This window comes from Manis javanica, chromosome 5, assembly GCF_040802235.1.
Source record: "Manis javanica isolate MJ-LG chromosome 5, MJ_LKY, whole genome shotgun sequence".
Lineage (NCBI taxonomy): Eukaryota > Metazoa > Chordata > Mammalia > Pholidota > Manidae > Manis > Manis javanica.
Genome location: NC_133160.1, coordinates 26379627 through 26403252, shown reverse-complemented (window position 1 = coordinate 26403252; position 23626 = coordinate 26379627). Strand labels below are relative to the sequence as shown.

The following is a 23626-nucleotide window of genomic DNA, read 5'->3' as shown; positions in this document are numbered from 1 at the left end:
AATCTCACTTCCAGGAATTTATCCAACAGATATTTTTTCACACATGTAAAATGACATAGTCACTATTCCCTTCTGGTTAAAAACAAAACATAGAAAAGAAGCTCAATTTTCCTTAAAAGGGAATTAGATCAGTAACATATTATATGGCTTACTACACAGCTATAAAAATTAATGTACTGCTATGCAAAGATTAAGACACATTACGGAGTAAGAAAAGCAAGGTGAGTACTAGTAGGTAAGACGTGCTACTGTCATGTAAAAAATAACATGCTACTATAATGTTAAATAATAACCCTAACTTTACACATTTGTGTTTGCAAAAACAAACCCTAGAAAAATAACCAAGAGTCAATGAAAGTGGTTACTTCAGGGAACAAGGAGAACCGTTTTTGGCAGGAGACAGGAGGAGGACTAAGACTTTTTACATTGACTGATTTAATAAACTTCCATTGATGTATAATATACACATAGGAAAAGTATATATACCATAAATGTACCACTGAATACGTTTTTACAAACTGAACATGACAGATAATGACAGAGCACTGCCAGTGCCCCAGAAGTCCCCTGTGTGACTCCTCCTGGCCACTCCACTCCCCCAACAAAGAGGATCACTTCTGATAGGTTTCTGTGTTTTTGTACTTTATATGAATGGAATTATAAAACATATAATGTATATTCCCTTGTGTCTTATTTCTTTCACTTAAATTGTTTAAAGAATTGCCCATTTTGTGTTGAGTAGTTGCAAATCATTCATTTCCAATGCCGGATATTGTTCTATGTAGTGCATATATCACAATTTATTTTTTCAGACTACATTAATTAGGCATTTGGGGTTTTCCAAATGTGGAGTTACTGCACATAGTAATTCTATCCACCCTCTTATTTATATCTTTGAAAGTGCATATTCCTCTTGTGTATTAGAAGTGGAATTGTTAGGTCACAGAGTAGGCATATTCAGCTTTAGTAGCTACTGCCAAACAGTTCCCCAAAATGACTATTCCAAGTTGCATTCCTACCAGCAGTGTAAATTACAGTTGATTTATATCCTTGTCAACATTTGGTATTGTCCGTCTTTTTAGTTTTAGCAATACTGGGGGGGGTGTAGTGGTATCATATTGTGATATCACTTTAATTTGTATTTTTCCAATAACTAATGAAACAGTGCTCACCTTCATTAGTCATCAGGGAAATATCAAGTGATTTTTAAACTATATAAATGGTATTACTCACCTGAGAAAATACATAAATATTTTCATTATTTTTAAAAAGAATTTATGACTCCAGGGCTCTCATTGCAAAGATCAAAGCTCATGGAGTGAGTGTGTGTGTGTGTGTGTGTGTGTGTGTGTGCGCGCGTGTGTGTGCGTGTGTGTGTCTATACATGTACATGTGTATGTATGTGCATATATTTGGTGTGTACACACTTGTGTTTTACTATTTAATGGTGACCTCAGGTTAACAGAAACTCTTCCACAACCTTGAACAGAAAACATAGAAGACAGAATCTCAGTAAAAGAACTATGATCCCAGCTCCTTAGTGGAGATCAAAGGCACTTTTCTGCGCAGCCACTCAGTAGCCTGCCTACCTCCTTCTCCTTCAAGGGGATGTAGTATGGGAGGCTGATCTGGCCCTGTTTAGGAATTAGGTACCGGAACTTGTTTGTTCTACTGGATTGGAACGGCCGCTTGTCAGTGAATGTGCAGTAATCCTTGCTGTCCCAGATCTAGGCACAAAGGGTGAGTTAGTGGCCTGGCACACCCTGACCCCCAACACCAGCTCATTCTGTGGGCTCCTCCCAGACCATTTCTCTTCGCCTGAGGGGCAGTTCTTACTCACATCTATGAAATACCCAGACACTCAGGGCCAGAAGGGGCCCAAGAGATCTCTCAGGCCAGATCTGAGCTAGCATGCAAAGAGGGTTTGACTGGCTGAAGGACAAGACAGTCTTGCCTCACGTCTCACCACAAAGCACAAAACCAGCTCCTGAGACAGCTGATCGCAGATGAGATGCACAGCTCGGGGGTGAGGGAGCTGTAGGAAGAGAACGATAGAGTGTGGGACCCACTGGGAATGGCTTCTTTGGAGGGGCCTTTTGAACCAAGCCCACATTCATTTCACTAGGCACACCAGAGCAGGAAAGGACTTCAGAGGTAATCCACCCTACTGCCCACTGTTTTACAAATGAAACCAGTCCCAGAGGAACTAGGGCCTAGGCCAGTGCCACATGTGGCAAAGAGGGGTCAGAGCTTGGCTGACACCAGCCCTCAGCCTCAGTGCCCGTCCTTCCTCACCTTGATGTGTCCTTTACAGTCCCCTGTGACAAGGATCCAGTCATTTTCATCAGTGGCCATGGAGCCCACGACCACATCCCCGTTGTCTTCAAAGTCCACAGGGAACTTCCCCAGTAGGCCCCCATTCCCGTGTATGGACCAGGCATAGATGTAGCCATCCATGCAGCTACTCAGCAGGGCAGCCATGTGTGGCAGGCGAGGCCTGGTCTGCAGGAAGATTATCTGTGCAAGAGGTGCGCCCACTCAGGGGTGCTGTGAGCCGGGCTCACCCTGGACACGGTGCATGGTGCTGGGGGCCCAGGCAAGTCACCACTCCCATCTGGTCCCCAAATTTCCTAGATGCCCCATGAGAATGGTGATGGTCTACTACCCTTCTGACCCAGCTAGTGATGAGGAACATTTTCTGCACTATGAGCTCCTTAAGGGCAGGAATGTGTATCATTTTTGTTCACTACTTTACCCCAGCAAGTCCAATGGTGCCCCACACATAGTATGTGACCATGAGTGGTTATTGAATGAAGACATACAAGTCTGATTTATCCTAAAACAAACAAGATTTTCTAAGACTTGTAATTCAATTTAAAGTGGTTTGGAGAACAAACTCATTCCCTTTCACGTATATCTACAGTGAAATGTCATATTTCCAGCCATTCACCAAGACAGCATTTTAGCCAAGTTCCTCAGGTCTTGTTTTGATTATGCCCTTTGCTAATTCTCCCCTTTGCTCACTTTCACTTTACTTGCCACTTCTCTGCCCATGTGGGGACCACGGTGGAAAGTGACCCTGCACAGTGGACATGAGAAGATTCAGCTCCTCTGCTGGCTGCCACCCTGCATGAGGCAGAGAGCACAGTCGGGTGGAAGTAGAGAGAATCATGCCAGATGGGAAATCGGAGGTTTCTTCACTCCTGCTAAGTCAGGTGTGGTAGCATATGTGTCCCCAAAATATGTCACCACCACCAACAAAATCTCAGTCATCTTTATTGTCAGAGAGGATAAAACAAAACACTCAACCCACTTTCCACTGATCCAGGTGCCAGGGTCACAAAACCAGGCGCCCCTGAACAAAGACAAAGGGCAAACATTTTCCTGCTTTATGCAAACATACTTGTGCATAGCACTAAATGTGGACAGCACAAACTGATGGGAAGAAATTGAAACCACAGAATCCCAGAAATACCCAGAAACCAGCACCATTAAGATTTAAATGCATTTCCCTCCAGCTTTTTTCTAATCTCATTGTCTATGTAGACTTTAAGCATATATTTTTAAATTATGAAATATACATGCAAGATCAAACCAATGGAATAATAGAGAAGATCCAGAAAGAGATTATAGAAGACTATAATATATAAAAATGATAGAATCGTAAGCCAGTGGGGAAAAGATAAACTGTTCAAGAAATGGTATCTGAACAACTGGCCACCAGTTTATTTTAAAAATTAGATTCATACATCACAACATACACAAAATTACTTAGATGGGACAAAAAGCTGACTAAATATATATATTAGAAACAGTTATAAAAAAACATAATCTTTTCTGAGATCTAGGGATACACAACGCCTTTCTCTATTGTCACAAAAGAAAAAAACAAAGATGGCTAGATAAAAATTAAATCTTAGGTCGTAACACAAAGGCAGATGAGATGACAATACCTATAACATACAACAGGCAAAGGATTCATTTCCAAAGCATATAAAGAACTCCAAGAAATTAATTTTAAAAAAAGGACAAAGGATATGACTAGAAATTTAATGCACTGAAAAAACAGAAATGACTAACAAATATACAAAAATCTCAGTATCACAAATAACTAGAGAACTGTAAAAAGAACAATGCTATTTTCCATCTACCAGACAGGCAGAAATTAAGAAAAGGCTAATGCTTATTACCTGCTTTGTATGAGGACAGAGGCAGACGCACACACTGTTGGAGAGTGTGTAGATCCCCATGGTCTTCGTGGAGAGCAAATCAGCTTGGTAACCAGAATGTACGCTGTGCATACTTGGTGACCCAACAATAGAAACCCTGCATTACTGGGCAGACAAACCTGTAAGGGTCCCAACTGCACCACTGATTATAGTAGCCAAAAACTAGGAACGACTTAAAATGTCTATCAATTGGGCATTCATTAATTAAATTACGGTGAACACAAAGGAATACACTGCAGAAATACATAGGCAGATTTTCCTGTGAAGTTCAAGGCCAAGGTCAAGTTCAAGGCCCTTCCAAGGTCCTGGGAGGAATAGCAACACGCAGTGATTGTTACAACTGTCAGCTTTGTAGGTTTTGAAATTCGTTGTCATTCTTTTCTCAATCTAAGTAAGTTTTCATGTTTGCATCTCATTTCTTATTCATAATTTTGTGTTATTTTTCATAAAGGTTGCCTCCCAAATGGGCTCCAAAACACATAGATTGGCCTTCTGTATGAAGCTATTAAAAAGAATGAAGCTAGTACGGCGGCGGCGGCCTGGGGACCGGGGCCTTTTGTTCGGAGCGGCTGCGGGGGGGCCCGGAGCGGCGAGGCCGGCGGCCTTCCCCAGCTCGCTGGGTCCTGGCCGCCCCTAGCTGGGGTGGAGGGGCCGCCCCTTGGGCCGGGCCTCGCTTCAGGCGCCGCCGCCCCGCCCTAGGCCCGCCCCGCCCGGCCTGAGGGGAGGAACTGGCTGGGCCTCCCCGCGCCGCCCAGCCACCTGCGGAGTTACCGCCGCTACCCTCCGTGGGCCGAACTGGAAACTGCCCTTCGCCCCTCAGGCCGACGCTATGAAGATCAAGGATGTCAAGAAGCCCTGCTTCCTGCTGGTGTCCTTGAAATCCGGGGGTTCCCGGGAGTTGTCACTGTTGTTACAATTAGCGCTTTAGACACACACATGTAACCTTGCTATTGACTTTCCCATGGTTTGGCATGGACATTGGGGGAACTCTAGTGAAGCTGTCATATTTTGAACCAATTGATATCACAGCAGAGGAAGAACAAGAGGAAGTTGAGAGCTTAAAAAGTATCCGGAAATATTTGACTTCTAATGTAGCATATGGATCCACTGGTATTCGGGATGTACACCTTGAACTGAAGGATTTAGCACTCTTTGGCCGAGGAGGGAACTTGCACTTTATCAGATTTCCATCCCAGGACCTGCCTACTTTTATCCAAATGGGGAGAGAGAAAAACTTCTCCACATTACACACGGTGCTATGTGCTACAGGAGGTAGTGCTTACAAGTTTGAAAAAGATTTTCGCACAATTGGAAACCTCCACCTGCACAAACTGGACGAACTTGACTGCCTTGTAAAGGGCTTGCTGTATATAGATTCTGTCAGTTTCAATGGACAAGCAGAGTGCTATTATTTTGCTAATGCCTCAGAACCTGAGCGATGCCAAAAGATGCCTTTTAAACTGGATGATCCTTATCCGCTGCTGGTAGTGAACATTGGTTCCGGAGTCAGTATTTTAGCAGTCCATTCAAAAGACAACTATAAACGAGTAACTGGGACAAGCCTTCGAGGTGGTACCTTTCTGGGTTTATGCAGTTTATTGACGGACTGTGAAAGTTTTGAAGAGGCTCTTGAAATGGCATCCAAAGGTGACAGCACCCATGCTGACAAGCTGGTCCGTGATATTTATGGAGGAGATTATGAAAGATTCGGTCTGCCAGGTTGGGCTGTAGCATCTAGTTTTGGGAATATGATTTATAAGGAGAAGCAAGAATCTATTAGTAAAGAAGATCTAGCAAGAGCTACTTTAGTTACTATCACCAATAACATTGGTTCTGTGGCACGAATGTGTGCTGTTAATGAGAAAATAAACAGAGTTGTCTTTGTTGGGAACTTTTTACATGTCTACATTCTCTTGATGAAACTTTTGGCATATGCACTGGACTACTGGTCAAAAGGTCAGCTGAAAGCATTGTTTCTAGAGCACAACGGATACTTTGGAGCAGTTGGTGCACTTCTTGGGCTGCCAAATTTCAGCTAAACATCAGGTTTCTCTCTGCTAATAAATGTCATCCAAGAGGAACTGACAACCAGAGGCATTATTACTGGATTATTTGTCACTGAGAACCAAAGGATAAAAGAGTAGCTCCATTCCTGTTGATATTTAAATGTCAGAATGGTAAGCTGCTAAATGTAGCCATATTAAAAGAGAACCTGGTAATGTGAATTATTTCTAATTGAAATGCTTTCTCTTGTGTATATAAGCAGTGCTAATTTCTTAAATGCAATATAGCCTCTGATAATTGAGCTTCCTCTTAAAGATTTTCTATTTATTTTATGTAGCCAACATTGCAATGCTGTATGCTCAAATACAAATCTTAAAGTCTCAGAAATGTTTAACTCATGAAGATAATTGAATCTCAGTATTTGTTACAAGTCTGTTGTATGTGTGTTTTGGTGACTAGTAAGCAGACAGTAGCATACCCTGTTTCAAAACTATTGAAATAGCAATCAAAGATGATCATTTTTATGTGATTTTAGAGATGTTAAGGCAACATTATTATTACAGTTTTCCTAACATATACTCCCCAAAAGCATGTTTGTTGTGATCTTTCCCTAAAATTACTTTTTTCAAATGCAGTAGTTTAATTGAAATAGTATGTTACATAATAACCTGAATTTAAAAATGAATCTTCGAAAATGCACATAAATGATGATACTGCACTTTATGTTATGAGTAAATCAATACAGTTCAAAATGTTTAATATTTTTAAATTTGGGGTTTAATTACTTATTTGAAAGTCTGTTCAACGAGGTTCAGGACTATTCGAAGAGAATATGGTTTGCATGCATTGGTAGAGCCCTGTGCTCTTTCTATACCACATTTACCTTAGGCTCAAATGAGTCATTTGTGTTTAATTAGGTCTGTCTGAACTAGTAAAGCTAAAGACTTAATTCTATTATGAATAGCAACAAAATCTATTATTATTAACAGAAGTTATGGAAATCTAAGAGTTGTTCTAAAATTCTGGGAGTCTGAGACAGTACTGCAGAATTTTAAAAGGATCAGTGTTTCGTATGTTCTGGTAGTAAAAGCATTACAGTTCCAAAATTTGTAAAACCTTTTGCCTTGGAGTTTGTTCTCTAATTAAAGTCATTTTTTATAATGTAAAAAAAAAAAAAAAAGAAAAAAGAAAACTGAAGCTGATTCACCTGTACTGAGAGGAAAAGTCCATGGTACATTACTAGGTTAAAACAAGAAAAAAGCAAACAGCTGGACTATGGTCTCAAATGCTCCCAGTTTGGGTTGAAATCAAAACCATACCTGTGTGTACAGCATATAGGAAAATAACAATAAATCTCAGAGATACACATTTACTTCTTTATAGTAGTTGTCATTTTTTAAGGAAATTTGAAAATTTTTGTCATCGGCATTCTCCAGATCATTTCTCCTAAAATGTGATTCCTCACAGCTGTACAGGATTCCCCTAAGTGATGCATGTGCCATGAAGATCTCCAGATGGCATGTGCTATTTCTGAACTGGGGAAAGCCAAGGCTTTCTTCACAACCCTTCCCGATCCAGCCTGGGGCAGCCAGAGCAGGATGAAGGTGAATGAGCGGTAGGGACTGTGGCAGGCCTGGAGAAGGCCAGGGGCCATGGCACCACATGGTCAGGGCTGTGTAGCCAGGGTCAGGAGTGGGCACAGTGAAGAGGGGCACCGACAGGATGCTGGGCCCTGCACAGGACAGAGCAGGACCCACACGGCCAGGAGGCAGCTAGCCAACGCTATTCCTTCTGCACTCTGCACCCAGCCCCCAACACCTCAAACATATCCCCCTGCCCATTTTGGAAAGAACTCCTGAACAAAGTTGGGCATCCCAGCCTCACTCAGCCCAGTGGTTCCAGATGGTTCTCAGCCACAGGGGACTAACGGTCTCCCTAGAGGCACGTTCAGAAGCTGAGAATACACATGAGCTTGACTTCATAGCTTTCAGAGCAATTTGCCACTCTCCACCGATTTGTCCTTCACCCCTAGGGAGGCAGCCGAGGACAGGGGCTTCACCTGCGCACTGTAAGGGACACAGCTTTGCCTGAATCAGTATCCTTGCCTCCTTTCCAGCGTCCTTTCTGTCTTACCCATGCTCTTCTGACATGGCCAGACAGAAATGGTGGGAGGAGAGGCCTGACAGGTAAGACCCCCTGAAGTGTCCTTTCCCCAGCCCACCCTCACACCGTCATCCACTAAGGAAAGCCTGGGGCCAAGGGTGACCCAAGAGCTGGGGACGCTCTCCAGGACACCATCCTGAGAAGTTTCCCTCTGTCCACTGTCCAGCTCCCCAGAGGAAAAGGACTTTGCTGCTTGAGGAGTAGTAGGGTGGGAGGCAGAACACTGAGAAGCCAGAGTGGGCCACCATTACACAGTGACTCACACACACACACACACCACACCCCCTACCATAGTGCCTGAAATCTCACCAACAGACATTCAGTCCTTTGCATATAACTTGCCCATCAAAAATTCAATCAAGATTCATGTTACAAATCCATATGACACACATCTGGTCAGATAAAAAGCCCAAGGTATTCCCAACAGTGACAGTGACAAAGAGATAAGGACTCAGACTTTAAAAACAAACAGCTCTGAAAGCAGGTCCTGGCTCAGCCATTTTCTGGCAGTGAGAATTCTGGGCAGATCACTCCACCTTGTGGAGCCTCGGTTTTCTTATCCATAAAATGGGAATAATAATAGTATATACCTATCAGGACTGTTTTAAGGATAAAATAAAAATAATTCATGTAAAATTTTAACAGATTTAATGATATAATTAATAATAGATATATTATAGAATGTATAACAAATAATGTAACTGAACAGCTCAATAAATATTAGCTGTTGTTTATATTATTATTAGACTGAAATATGACACAACACATCAAAAACTTCCCAAGAATGCATTTCTAATCCTAGTTTTATACCTGGGAAACAGACAAGAGATCCAGAATTTATGTACAAGGATGCTCATGGCAATACTGCTTACAAAGGCAAAACCTAGAAACCTAATCGCCCGTCAGCAACAGCAGTCTGGCTAGATAAATAAAATAATTCATTTTTAGGTCACAAAATAATATAATTTATTTAATAGACTATGCATAGCAAACACCAGAACACTATGCAACTACTGAAAGGAAAGCTGTGGTTCCATAAACACCACCGCAAAAAAATGCCATCAGGTGTTGGATGAAAAAGAGCAAGTGGCTAAATAATATATATATAATATGATATTACTTAGTGAAAAAATATCGACAGGTACATATATGCATTCATACATGTCTGTGCTTGCACATGCCCAGAAAAAAGCCTAGGAGAACACGTCTTAACAGCAATTGCCTCTGGAGATTTAGGAGGGAGGTAGCCATTCTTTCTCTTCACACATTCCTATGAGGCTGGAATTGTTTAGTTTGAATGAAGGACACATATCACTTTTTAATTAGAGGGAGAAGGAGAGAAGGGCTATTTCTTGAACACCCCAAATAAGCTCCCTGTGAGAGCCTTTGTGCCTGTAGGTCCCTGTGCCTGGGTCCCTGTCCCTCCAGATAGCTGCAGGCTTCACGCTCTGTGCAAATGCCACTTCCTCTGTAAAGCCCACCCTGACCACCCTATTTAAACAGCAGTACCCTCTCCCCCTCCCATGCCATTCTCCCTACCTCTTCCTAGTTTTCTTGTTCTCCATTGTACTCGCTCACCCTATGACCTCCCACTTATTTTACTGGCTGGTTCATTATCTGTCTCACCCTGACTAGAAGGTCAGCTCCAGGAGGGCACAGGCTTTCGTCTCATTCACCTGTGCCTCTCCAGTGCCTGGCAAGGGGCAAATGCTCAACGAATAACTGTGTGTACCCTCAAAATCTCAATCATATATAAACTAGTCACAGGCATGGTAGTACAGCCTAGAGACCAGAGTCAACAATCCTGTAACATCTTTCTATGCTGATAGTAACCGCACTAGCTGGGGTGAGCATCTAATAATGCAGATAACTGTCAAATCACTGTTGTATACTTGAGACCAATACACTATTGTATATTAACTATTCAATAAAAAAATAATAATAACTATCTGCGCCCTGACAGGACTAGTCACAGTCAAAGGTGGGGCTCTGATTCATCTACCTTGGTCCAATTCTCGGACTGAAAGAGATGCGGTCTCATGAGCAATTCTGCTTCTAGGAGTCCATCCTTCTGACACACTCACACAAGTGCACAGAAATTTACGTACAAGGATGTTCAATGTATTGCCATCACAAAAGTTAAGAACTGGAACTAACCTGTATGTCTATCAATAAAAAAATGACTTAGTAGATTACAACACATCTAAACAATTGGGTATTATGCAATTATTTTAAAAAATAAGGTAACAAATATTAAGCCAAGTCTAAATTACTGATATGAAAACACTATGATATGCAGTTAAATTTTTTCAAAAAGCAAATGGCAGGACATAGCTACAATTTTACATCAGTGGTCTGAAAAGTTAAAGGACAGAGGCTAAACCAACCCTGCACTGTGGGGTACCAACCCCACGTCCTCCAGTCCCTGGTCCCTACAGGGGACTAAGGGGACAGTCCTTCCACGCCCTAACACACCTATAATTTGTTTTTTCACTGGTCTCATGGTAGGGACTTAGGAAATCCACATAATCTCTGAATGACTATATCTTTGCAGATTAAAGCTGCAAGGGGCCTTAGGAGTCACCTCATCCAGCAGTGACAGCACAGTAAGGGGAGTCCATGGTCAGAAGCAGAAAGATACAGGAGGAAGGGAGAGCACAGGTGACCGATCCCACACAGGTGTCATACCAAACACCCCCGCAGGGCACAGAAGGGCATTTTTAACAGTGGACTCTGGAAATGGTCCTGCCTCCCAGGTCCAGCCCACCAACCAGGAAGGGACACTGCTCATCACCCTAGACAGGCCCCACACACCCAGGAGCTTCCCCCAGGCACAGCAGCCCTGAAGTTGGAATCCTGAGTGGTTCCATCATCTCCACCATGACTTTCCATGCCCTAGGGAGAACCAGGCTGGGCCCTCCAGGCTCCCCGGCACAGCGTGTCCCAGCCCCTTTCCAACAGCTTGCCCCCAGCTCACACCCCACACCCTGCCTGGGCAGAGCCAACCTTCTCCACAAATGGGTGGGATTGCAGCAACATCTTCTGGAATTCCCCTGTGCTCCTTTCATTCTCTTGGATAACTGTCTACCTGCCATGGGGATTTGGCAACATCTTGGGGCTGCCAGTGCTGAGAGGTTTTTAGAAAGCAAAACGGGCCTCCCAGGTCATCATGAGGGCTTCTCCCACCCTACGGAGGATCAGAGACCAGAGGCAGATGCTGAAAGGGTGGCCGCCCCAGCCCCACTCGGTAGACAGTGCACCACCCTGTGAAGGCACAGCGGGGCTAACGGTGCTGGGCGTGACACACTGATGCTGAGTAGTCTCCACGTTAAGTTACCAGCAGCTTCTGCTCCCAGGGAAGAGGTTTGAGTTTGCCTTTGGGGAAGCCCCCCTCCGTTGTTCTAGAAGAGACACGCTTGCCTTGCCAAAGGTGAGAATAAAGGGATGCACACCCATTGCTCTAGAAGATTTGAATGCAGGCGGCAACCTTGATATTTCAAAGATGGTATGAGTGTCTTACAGAATGGACAGCGTGTGCATCCTACAGCAGAATTGCGTCCTCTAGGTCATGTAGACCACAGACTAGACTGCCATCTGCATGACAAGAATTGTGTGCTTGGGGAAGGTGGGGTTTCTCTTTCAGGCCTCAGCTACCAGGAATGGGAATCAGACTTCAATTCCTGAGACAATCTGAAAGGCTCCCCAAGCCCCACACAAGAAATTCCTGTATTATCTGCTTAGGTTCAAACCACCCTGTGAGTAGGGGAAGGATAGCTCCCTGTTCTTTCTCTCTACTCCTCCCAAAATGGGACCATCAGTCAAACCTGGAAGGGGCCTTAGGAGTCACCTCATCCAGCAGTGACAGCACAGTAAGGGGAGTCCATGGTCAGAAGCAGAAAGATACAGGAGGAAGGGAGAGCACAGGTGACCGATCCCACACAGGTGTCATACCAAACACCCCCGCAGGGCACAGAAGGGCATTTTTAACAGTGGACTCTGGAAATGGTCCTGCCTCCCAGGACCTGGGGCACAGACAAGGGCTCAGATGGGCGGGAAGTGGTTTGCTTGCATCTGGGTATCAGGCCCTCGGCACCTGGTCTCCAGGCTGGTGATGCTTTTTGGAGGAGGTAGGCAGGCCTTGTGGCTCACCTCTGCCATGAGCTGGAGCATGCTGAAAAAGGATCTAACCTCTAGCTGTAGTTCTCTGGGTTGTCTTCTCTCCAGGCCCTGCCCCCAAGCTTCCAGAAACTGGGGTCTGGTACTGGCCATGCTCTGGAAGGGAACCTGCCCAGGTTTAGGCAGGCTAGACAAGGTGGGCTAATCAGGAGGTGCCCAGCCCAGGCCTCAGTGCTCAAGACACGTGAGCTGATAGATCTAAATGTGCTCTGGAAAGTGTCTGAATAGGAAAAGAAACACACAACAGGTGGACTCAGGGAGCTGGACAGTGAAGGTGGCCACCTGGCTCAGCTCTTGCTCCCACCCGCAGGGGCACAGGCCCATCTGGCTCTTTGTCTCTGGGGTCGTCTGGCTCCTTGTCTCTAGGGCATCACATCACTGGGGTGGCTGACATCAGGTTCCGCCTCAGGCTGACGTTTGCCACAGTCTTGGCACTGGGGACCTGGGGCTGCATGGGGGTTTTGTATGCCCATCTCTTGTGCCCCACACAGGGCTTGCTGGGCCTGGAACTCTCAACCAGACATTCGTCTACTTCTTGCACCTGTGCCAGGAAGAGAGTGGCCCCTGGAGCACTACAATGTCCCAGAGGGAAAATTAATGCCCAATGCCAATACCAGAGGACCCTCTGGGTACCAGGTCTTAATGCCCAGAAACCAACTGCCCTTAAAAGCATTAAGCCTTGGACAAGGAGCTTATATTACCTTGACCCCTGGCCAGTCATTGATGCACTAAGTACAACTAGGCAGGAGCCTGCTCCCCTCAAGGACTAAACTTCCCCACCTGTAAAATGGACAGTAGTTTCCAAATATTTCTGAGGTTGTTTTTCATCTTAAGGAAAGCTCCAAAGTATAAAAGCAGTTTTTAAAAACTGTGCTGCTCTGGGAACAGCTCCTGAAATAGCCTGCAAGCATCTCTCCCCAAAATGTTTGGGAAACTACTAGATGAAGTGACCTCAGAGTCCCCTTCCAGTTTTAATCTGCAAAGATATGGTTAATTCAGAGACTGTATGGGTTTCCTAAGTCCCTACGTGAGCCCAGTGAGCCTGGAGAGGTCATGTGTAATGGTGATGGGTTAGTTGGGAGCCAGCTTCAAGGAAAGAGTAATCTACTAGAGGGAACACGGCTGGCTCCAGCAGAGTCAGATTGCCCGGGTTTGGATTTATCACTTCCTAGCTGTGTGACCTTAGGCAAGATGCTTAACCTCTCTGTGCCTTGGTTTGCTCATCTACCAAATGAGGATGATTATAGAAACCACCACCTACCTACCTAGCTCTCACCCTCCTCCAGAACAAGTGGCCACCATCCTCTCTACTTCCTGGGGTGCTCACTACTGCCTAGGCCCTACGAGATTCACCCACAGCTGAGAGAGGCGAAAGGAGAGTGTGTCCCTGCTGACCAGACCTCCTTGGGTGACTGGGGCAAGGCGCTCACAGAGGCATAGAAACCGAAGATGGGCTTGAACGTGTGGATGTTCCAGAAGAGGATGTCCCCACTGCAGGAGGAGGTCCCGAGACACTGGCTCTGGTACGTGGCCATGCTCAGGACGTCCTCCCTGTGGAAGGTCTGCCAGTGGTGGGACAAGAGCACCGGCCCGGTCTTGTGGATCCTGCACGCATGGCCAGAGGCAGGGGGGCAAGAGCTCAGCCTTCACGGTCCACTGGGGGAAACTCAAGGCCTTTGGGATCCCAGGAGCTGACTCAGAAGACACCCTCGGGTGTCAGAGAAGAACTGAAGCTCTGTTCCTCTGACCTCACCTACTAAGTGCTTGCTACAAGGCCCTGTCCTGGGAGTTGGACAAAAACAAACCCGACACATTCGCCCCATTCAGTGACCTGAGTAAGGATTGAGGGTTAGAGCAGGGAAAGCCATGGCCCTAGAAAGGCCCTCCGACGAGGAAGGGGCCTGGCCCAGGCTGTTCCCTCTGCCTGGAATGCTCCTCTTACCTCAGGTGCTCACTGCTTCACTGAGACTCCTCCTGCCCACTCTTCAGGTCCCACCTCACCCCTGACCTCTTCAGATGAGCCTTTTCTGATCACTCCTGAGACTAATTCAGAGACCTGTACTTGTTTTGCACAGCACTCATTATGAATGCCGTTATTTGATTAGTGTCTGCCTCCCCTTAGAGACTCCAGGAGGATGGAGACTCGACTCTTGTTTATACCCATCTGCAGCACCTTGCACAAAGTCTAGAATATATTGACCTCAAAGGGTGAGGATGAATGGATGGATGGGCAGATGAAGCATTGGACGCTGCCCACCACTTATTTCCTGCCTAGTGTTCCAACCACAAGCAAAGCTGGAATGGAGGAAGCTGTCTAAATGAGAGAGGGAACAGTCGCCCTTACTACCCGCATGCACCCTTGCTACTCACATGAAGTACGTGATTCTCCTACTCCACCGAGTCACGCAGAATACTTTGTTCATATGGATAATCCCACTAATCTGTTGAAAATGAAAGAAAGCCAAAGTCTAAGGCAACTCAGAGAAAATGGTTCTGGGCCCCAAATGCCTTCCTAACTGTGCTAAGCAAGAAGTCAAAACTCCCCAGGAGGGTGAGAATTCCCTAGAGTGCCTTCACATCCCATTAACTCATTAGATGAACTTGGAGGAGGTAGAAAACGTAGATCTCCATGTCTGTTTTATAGGGCAATAAGTGGGAAACAGACAAGTGACTTGGTTAAGGTCAAACAACTGAGTGATAGTATCTGGACCAGTACTCAGATCCCTAGCTTCTTGGCCGAGCGCTTCATCTGAGTTGGTTAAAGGACTGCATAGGGTTAGGAATGCTCAAGTCCCAAAGTGGGACTGCTCTGTGGACTGGCTTTGGTTTATGCCATACCCACAGACTGTCCCTATAACCCTTCAGGCAATTCCCAATAGGGGTAAACAGGGTGGCTCTGAATCACCTGACCCCACTGCTAGAATGCAACCCAAAGTTCTCATACATGGGGTAGGAAATGCTAACAAACTAGAAAAGCAGGGTAGTTACCATTCGTAGGACACTTATTAGGGACAGGCACTGTTACCTACCTTTACTTCATGCACAAGGGCACAAAGGCTCAGGGAGGGAAGTATGAAGCCTGGCAGTGCATGTGCACAGCTGTTAAGGGCAGCATAAAACATAGTGCATCCCAGGGTCATGGGGGCTGTGCTTTGCTTCTTAAGAGGCCCCCTGAATCACACTGACCTCCAGCTGGTCTGGGTTGGGGAAGGTGAGCAGGCATTCACCAGTGCTGTAATTCCACATCTTTACGGTGCAATCACGCAAACGCGTGAGCAGGTCCCACTCTGACTCATCCAAGGACATCGCGGTCAGCTCCACGTGCTGGTCACGAGTCACAGAAAACTCGACCATACTCCTGCCTGTCGCAGTCTCCCACACATTCACCATGCCATTCAGGCAGCCGCTTACCACCTGTGGGGAAGCACACAACTGGGGATCCTGGAGAGGAGAGAGTCCCCACTCCCACAGGTGGCTTCTGCCTGTCATGGCTGGGACTAGCTCAACACCCCTCTATACATTGAGAAGACAGGCATTCAGGGCTCTCCTGATGCCAGATAAGACACTCTTGTAAACTGGCCTTCCTCTGCTCTGTGCATAGGGCAGTACCAACAGGCACAGCTCTTTTGGAAGGAACTGGATAGGAGAAATCCCCTTTAACTTGGAAATAGAATGTATCAGAATCTATGCAGAGAAAATCATCTCTAATTCAGAAAAGACATTTACTGAAGCATTAATCATGGGGTGGTGGGATGAAAGGCAGGGAAACCTACAGGAAAGAGGCTAACTTTCCCCTAAGTAGGGACATGTTGAGAGTAAAGGATGGTCACCTCATACAACACAACATTTTGCTGCCATTACAGCCCTTGTATAGTAGTGGTAGGTGAGTTCTCTTTCTGACCACCGCTCCTCCTGAAAACATCTGAAAAAGCCTGAGAGGTAGGGGGGGGCTAAAACCAGCTGAAGGCGTGCGGGAGAACTAAAGTGTGCAGTCCGGTGGTGCCAGGAGCCCGGATGAGAGGGGAGTGCAGAGACGGGAGCTCTGGCCTCGGGCGGCCGAAGCTACAGCAGATGCAGCCTGCCCTGCCCAGACCCCAGGCCAGGAAAGGCATCCCAGGGGAAGGAGGCAGCGAGCGGTCCCAAGAACCCTCTCTGTCCCCACACTTCAGAAACCATGTCCCCACACCATGTGCCCAGTTGCCCTGCCCAATGCAGAGATCTCTTCTCGGGATCAGGGTGCTACCCACAGCCTGGGCCTCTCTTTCTTCCCACAGTGGACAAAGTCCAAGAACAGCTCCCCTAGAAACTGGTGCCCAGGATCAGAACCCCCATGGGAACCTAGCAGAGCAGCCCGTACCTAGCACACCATTTCCCACTCATGTAGAGATGCTGCCTGTGGGAACCGACCTGAGGCGGTGGCCAGGCTGCAGGTCAGAGGAGGCAGGAGATCCACTGGCCAAGTGGCGGACCTCCCACCTCAACACCGGCCAAGGCTCCATCGAGCTGCCGGCCGTGAGAGTTTGCCCCACCCCACCACGGGCACTGACTGTCCCTTGGCTGCTGATTCAGACACATCGGAGGTCTGGGTCCTGCCTGTGTCACCAGGAACGCCTGCCCCAGAGACGAGCGTGGCCCACTCACCTGCTTCAAATTCGTGTTGTAGAGGATGGCGCACAGGGGTGAGCTGTAAGTGTGGTCTTCTCCCGTCCATTCCCACGCCCCTGGGTCTCCAAGTACCCTTTTAGGATTCCAATCTGTAAGCAAGGAGAGGGGCAGACAGCTGGGCAGTCAGAGGGCTCTGCCCTCAGTGACTGTACCCAGGGAGAGACTTTTCAGACATTAAGACATCCAGACTGTGCACACGCCTGAGCCAGCCAGGCCCCTCAGCTCCCCAGCATGCCTCTCACCCCTACTCCGTGGCCTCTACTCCCTGAGATCAGGACTCCCAAACCCTAGTGTTCTCATAACCCCCAAAGTCCAAGCCCAAGGTCCCTCATGACTTCAGAGGAGTTTATAGCCTCGATCTGATGTCCCTCCTCTGGGAAGCCTTCCCTGACTACCCTCTGCCCTGGGCCTGTCTACAGATCAATGTCTCTGTGCTCCACGAGCCACCTAACACATCTTCATGACAACACATGGCATTTTGTACTGAAATTCTCTGTTCTCCTTCTACTCTGAAGATTCCTTGAGGGATGGGACAGTGTCTAATTAATGTATTTTCTGCTCCTGACAAAGAGCAGGGATTTGATAATGTGTGATGACCTGAAATGAGCTTCAAAAGTCTACTTAATTCAACAAATGCTTGCAGCCACTCTGGCACTCAGCAGAGATGGAGGAACCTATGAAACTCACTATCTGGGGAGAGCCAGTCAGGGGCACAAGGCTGGCATGTGTGCCAGGGTGGCTGGCCAACAGGGAGTATAGGCCTCTGTGGAGCTACCCCTTCCTCCCAACCACAAATGACACTTCATCAGCCTTTCTAGAAGCTCCCATTCACTGGCTGCCCATTGTCTAGGCCTCTCCTAAATCCCCATCTTGTCGTTAGGCCCCACACCACCCTGGACAGTCAGCCCCTTGTGCTTCTCCCATATATCTTATCCTCTGGGGGCAGGGGCAGGACACAGGGCACATGGGCACCAGCTAAGTCACAGCTCACAGACGGTCTTCACATCAGTTCTCTCCAAGTCCTCTCCAGAGGGACTGCTCAGGTGTGGGCCCTGCCTTCCTAGAGGGAAGTCATGATTTAGCAGGCAAGTCCCAAGAGATGGACAGGACACCTATGAGGGCCAATACTGAGGGGAAGGCATGGGACCAAGGGAGCTTAGTGGGGAGGCTCCTGACCCAGCATGGGGATCAGGGCGGGCTTCCAGGAGGAGAGTCTGGAGGATGCACAGATCAGGAAAAGAGCAGCATCTGAGAGGGTGACAGGCTGGGGGCCTAGAAACAGTCTTCCAGGAAATCCCAAAAGATGGGATCCTCATGGGCAAGCCACACTCTCAGCTTCGTCCTCATGGTGTAAATAAAGCACCGTCTCGGGAGGGACAGGACATGACCATCCCTTGGGTGTCCTGGGGGACACAGACCCTGGCCACAGTGGCCACCCTCTATGTGTAGCCATGCCCCTGCTGCACAGCACTCACTGAAAAGGTGCTGAAGACCAGGGTGCTGTCGTTCGGGTGGAAGTAGGCATTGGTTGCAGGGCAGCTTCCCGGGGCAAACAACCTTCCACAGAAGAACTGGAGGCGTACGTGGTCCTGCAAGTCCCACACATGGATATTCTGCCGGGGAGGAAACAGGCAGAGGCCACAAGTGGGTCCTCAGGGATGCAGCTGGCACGTGAGGCTGTGGGGTGCTCATGGCAGCAGGGTCAGGGGTCCATGGCACCAGCACTTCCAACACACCCACCACACTACATGTCTGCCACCCGCCGTACCCCTACAGCAGGGATGTCCCCATGCTCAGTTGTGGAGATCGACGCTCAGTCACAGAGCCTTCCCCAGGGCCTCTCCCCTGCTCAAGCAGGGCCGGGCAGCTATGACCATAAGGATCTCAGCAAGCCCGTCCCTGTGCCCACTCCAGCCTCTGGGCCTACGGCCGAGGTGATGATGTCCAGCTCCCAGGGCTGACAGCTGCTGGGAGAATTCGACAACAGCAGGTGTGAGGTATGTGGGTAGGATGGCTGGGTGACTCCAAGGGTCCTGCCAATTCTCAATCTATTGAGTCCCAGAAGACAGAATACTGTCCCCTGAAGGGGGCACCTGGAACCATGGGCCCGCATTCCCACACTGGCCAGAATGCCCAAGCAGCCCAGCAGATGGGGTGGTTCCCTGAGCCAAGAGCTGCAGAGAAGCAAGGTGCCAGGCCCTGAGCCAGGAGCCAGGAGCCAGGCATTTGAGAAAGGTCCTGTCAGGCCGTGAGGGCCAGGGCTGCCGGAAAGGGTCGCCGCAGACGTGAGAGGTCCACTTGGGTTGAGGGGGAGGGGTAGGGCAGGGGACTAGCTCCCATGTGTTATAGTGCGCACCTACTGTGTGCCAGACAGGACACTGTTCTTTTACCAGCAGTCTCCTCTAAACTACTCAACTCCCTGTTCTACGGAGAAGACTGAGACGCAGAAAAGGCCTTGCGCAGCACCACAGAGGAAGAAGCCAGGCTGGGCTTCCTGGGAACACAGCTCCAGCGACTGCTCAGAGCTGGCCTCAGGCCTGTAGCGGGGGCTGTTAGAGCCCCCCACCTCTAGCGAATTCCACCCGGAGACCTCCCTCCAGGATGTGGCAGGTAGGGGGCACCATCCGAGCTGGCTGTCCGCTGAGCATGCAGTTTCCCAGAATCGAACACTGCAGAATCCAGTCACGGCAGCACAGCACTGAACAGGCAGTCACCTCCACCAGCCTGCCCCTCATGCTTCTGCTCATACATCCCAAGCCCCATTTTAGTCTCAGCTAGCTGTGATTAAGCACCCAAAATGAGACACACACTAAAACATTTCTTTAAAATTTCCACACTTTCTGCATGAGACCAAAATCTAGCTGTCCCTGGACTTAAAATTCTGAATTTGGGAGGCATGTGGATCTGGGTGGAGGCCCATATGTATGGAAGTCAAGAGATGGGATCCTTGAGGTCACCACCCAATCTTCAGCCCAAGGTCTCTGACTGAATGGGGTGCTGTCCTGTGGAACCACAGCCGTCCAAAACCTCCCTGACTAGGGGGGTCCAGGGAGACCAGGGGTCCAGGCCTAAACCCCTGCGCTGGGCAGCCAGTCAGGCCACGTGCGCACAAGCTCACCTGGGACTCTTCCTCTTCCCTCTGCCCAGGGTCCTGGCAGAGCAATTGCTAAGAACAGGGAGGAGCGGGCGAGAAGGCCCCTGCAGGGGGACCTCGAGGTATGATGCAGGCAGAGCTCCTTTCACAAGAAAGGTACCCAGCCCTTGGAACTCCTGAACACTTACTGCTCAGATGCCAAGTTCTGGTTTAAATGAACAAGGAGAACCACAGGCTCAACAAGCCCCAGGGCTTGAATGAAAGCCACGATTATGCTGCTGGGTGTCCCTTCAGGCAAGATCTGATCACCGTCATCCTGGACGCCCTGTGGGCCCCTCGGCAGTAGGCTGGATATGCCCTTTGTCATTGATGAGCAAGAAACTTGGAAAAGTTACTCATCTCAGAGGCTGGGTTTGCTCATCTATGGAGCCAATACCAACTTCGTGGGAGTTCGGGGGAGACGGGACAGTGTGCGGCCTGGCAGGAGCCACGCGAAGGTCTTTCCTGGTCATGCTGGAGTGGACATAGCCTACACTACCAAGGGACTTCCGAATTTGGGGCAAAACTGGTACTAGTGGGAGCAGCCTCTCTGGCCATCCACCTCTAGCCTTCCAGAGCCCACTCTGGGGGTGCCCACATTCTCAGGAAGTGGCTGCTGGACTGTTGCTCAGTCTCATTAGGACTGACAGAAAGGGGGCCACCTCCAGGTGCTTGTGCTGGAGATGGGCCCTCTGGGAATGCACAGGGCTTGCCCTCCACAGGAAGACATCTGGGTGAATCGGGGATGCGGGGAGTCGGAGAAACCCGTTCTCAGTGCTGAGGGGTTCTTCTCTGTTGCCTGGCCTGTAGGGTCCCAGCCACATCTGATCAGACCACCTTGGGGCCCCAGTCACCAGGCCCAGCTGCCCTTCTGACTGATGGAGGGACAAGGATCTTCCCCTGGCATGCACCTGGGGACAAGGAGAATGCCTCCCCAGGCTGGGACAAAGTGGCTAGTAAACACCCAGGCCCTCCACAGCTGGACCCTCACACGCAGCCCATGGGTCCCCCCTGGCAGCAGGGGTGGCTGCCTACATTGGTGTGCTGGGAAAGCACAGGGACTCGAGAGCCTGGAGTCTGTTTTCATCAACCAGAAGCTTCTCCTGCAGCCTCTCAGCCTCCTGCTTGCTCTGGGCTTCTGCCCACTGCAGCACCTGGTAATCCAGCATCTTCCTCTTGGCCAGGGAGATCGGCTCCTTGAGAGACTCGATGGCCTGTGCCTGCCCCCGGTACTCCACAGCCAGCTTCTCCAGCTCGTGCACCCGCAGCTCGGCATTGCAGCACTCGTCCTGGGCCTCCTGCAGCTTCAGCCGGGGCTGGCCAGCCTGCACCTCCAGCTGGGCCCACCAGTGCTGCTGTAGCCCAGCCACCTCATCCTGGGCCTCCTGCGGCTTCTGCCGCAGGCCCTCCTTCTCCTTCATGTGCATGGCCGTCTTGATGCTGCACTTGGCCCGCAGGTTGCCCGGCTCCAGCTGGTGCTCCATCTTGATGCCCTCCATCCCTACCTTCAGCTCTCCGTTCTCCTTCTGCTGGGCCCCAGGGCCTGAGTTCAGGGTGGCCTTGAGGTCCTCCAGGGACTTCTGGTGGTCCAAGGCCAGTGAGTCCAGCTAGGACTTCCAGTTGTCCATGAGCCCCATTTCTCGCTGGTGGCCTGCTGGACCTTCCGCCACTCCTGCGTGTACTTCTCGTTGGCCACCCGGAGCTTTTCCACCTCCGCCTGGTAGGCCCTTAGGGCCTTCTCGTAGTTGTTCCGCAGCACCGCTCTCTGTTCTCCCTCTGGGGCTCCTTGCTGGCCAACAGAAGCCGCTCCCGTGGCTGCAGTGTCTCGGCAGCCTCCGGGTGGGCGGCGGGCGGCCCGCCCGAGTGCAGTAAGCACTGCTGCAGCTCCTCAATCTTGCAGCGCCGCAGGGTCAGCTCCTCCTCCAGCTGCGGCACCCGCCACTTCTGGGCCACTGTGCAGGGAGAGAGGAAGGCTGGGGTCAATGGGCTGTCTGAGGACTCCACAAGGGCAAGGCGGGGCCTCCCCACTCAAGGGCCCCAGCCCCAGTGGGGGTGGGCCACAGGAAGGGAAGGGCGCCCACCTTCACCTGAGTGCCGGCTGTCTGTGGCCCTGCCTGCCACAGCCTCCAGGAAGACTTCCCTGGCTTGTACCCCAGTGATTCAAGGAGTCAACTGTCCCTGCTGCCCAAGGTGGCTTGGACAAAGCAGCAGTTACGGCTTTCTCGATGTTCATTATCTTTTTAAAGAGCAGAGATGACAGGGAATTTTGCATTGTCCTGCTCTTGGAAGGTCCCCAGACAGTTGGGGTTGAATCACAGGGGCCGTCCGGAGGGCGTGGCCAAGGAAGGGTTTAATGCCTAAAGCAAAACAAAATTCGTGCTCCCAGACCCACCTTCTGATGGAAAACCCTGAGATGAGAAGCTTCATCCTCTAAAACTCCATCCTGACCTTGTCACTGGCCATCAATTTGGAAGCAACGTATTCAAAACTTTTAAATCTTTTACCAGCTTAAAAAATTTTGTTTCTGAAAGTGATCTTTAGACTTCAGTAAACCTGTTTTTGTTTTTATAATCAGGTTGAACCCTAGCCCAACATGCCCGTGTGGAGGACTAACACCTGCTTACCGCCACTCGGTCAGTTTCTGCAAGCAGCCTTCATGCGCACGCGTGTCTACTGCATGACACACCCTGTCACCCAGCAATGGCCTGTGCGCGCAAAGGGACCCAGTTGCCAGCGCATACACCATTCACCCGTGGGCTTAGGATGACCTACAGAAACTGACTGTTGCCCACCTCCCAGCCACATGCTGCTTGTGGTGGTTTTTCCCAATCACTGTTGGCAGGCTGTTTGGCTGCTTTGCCGAGACAACTACAGCTGGGCTATGTGCTGGGCAGGGCTGGCCAGCTGTTTGGATGTACGTGCCTGCATAGGGGGCCTGCCCTGGCACATGAAGAGGTCAGCTGGGCCCAGACACTGGACTCAGAACCAGGCCCTGGCTTAGCAGGACCTCACCCCCAAGCAGAGCTTCCCTGGCCTATGACCCATGCCCTGACCCACGGTATCTTAACAGCCTGACCCTAGGGCTGACACAGAACCCCATGTCCTTCAGGCTGGCCCCTCCTACCACCATATTTAAGAGCCCCTGGGCTAGAGAGACCTGGGTCTGCGGTCCCTGACTTCCCAGCCTGGGGAGAAGGCAGGCGTGGACACGCTGTCCCCATGCCTGGCCACATTTGGGGCAGAATGTGCCCAAGAA

At 49.2% G+C, this 23626-nt stretch overlaps 1 protein-coding gene and 1 pseudogene across 1 annotated transcript; one reads left to right on the top strand and one right to left on the bottom strand.

The window, feature by feature from the left end:
• Positions 1–1453: 1453 nt before the first annotated feature.
• Positions 1454–23175, bottom strand: LOC140849707 (WD repeat-containing protein on Y chromosome-like). The gene is given in 15 exon segments (XM_073238051.1): positions 1454–1480; positions 1590–1727; positions 2296–2517; positions 11403–11480; positions 13973–14177; positions 14943–15013; positions 15759–15986; positions 17214–17279; positions 17282–17326; positions 18713–18850; positions 19147–19201; positions 21406–21950; positions 22031–22159; positions 22204–22322; positions 23163–23175. Coding segments are annotated over 15 exon segments (2079 nt in total).
• On the top strand, positions 4628–6622 carry LOC140849762 (pantothenate kinase 3 pseudogene; annotated as a pseudogene).
• Positions 23176–23626: the final 451 nt, after the last annotated feature.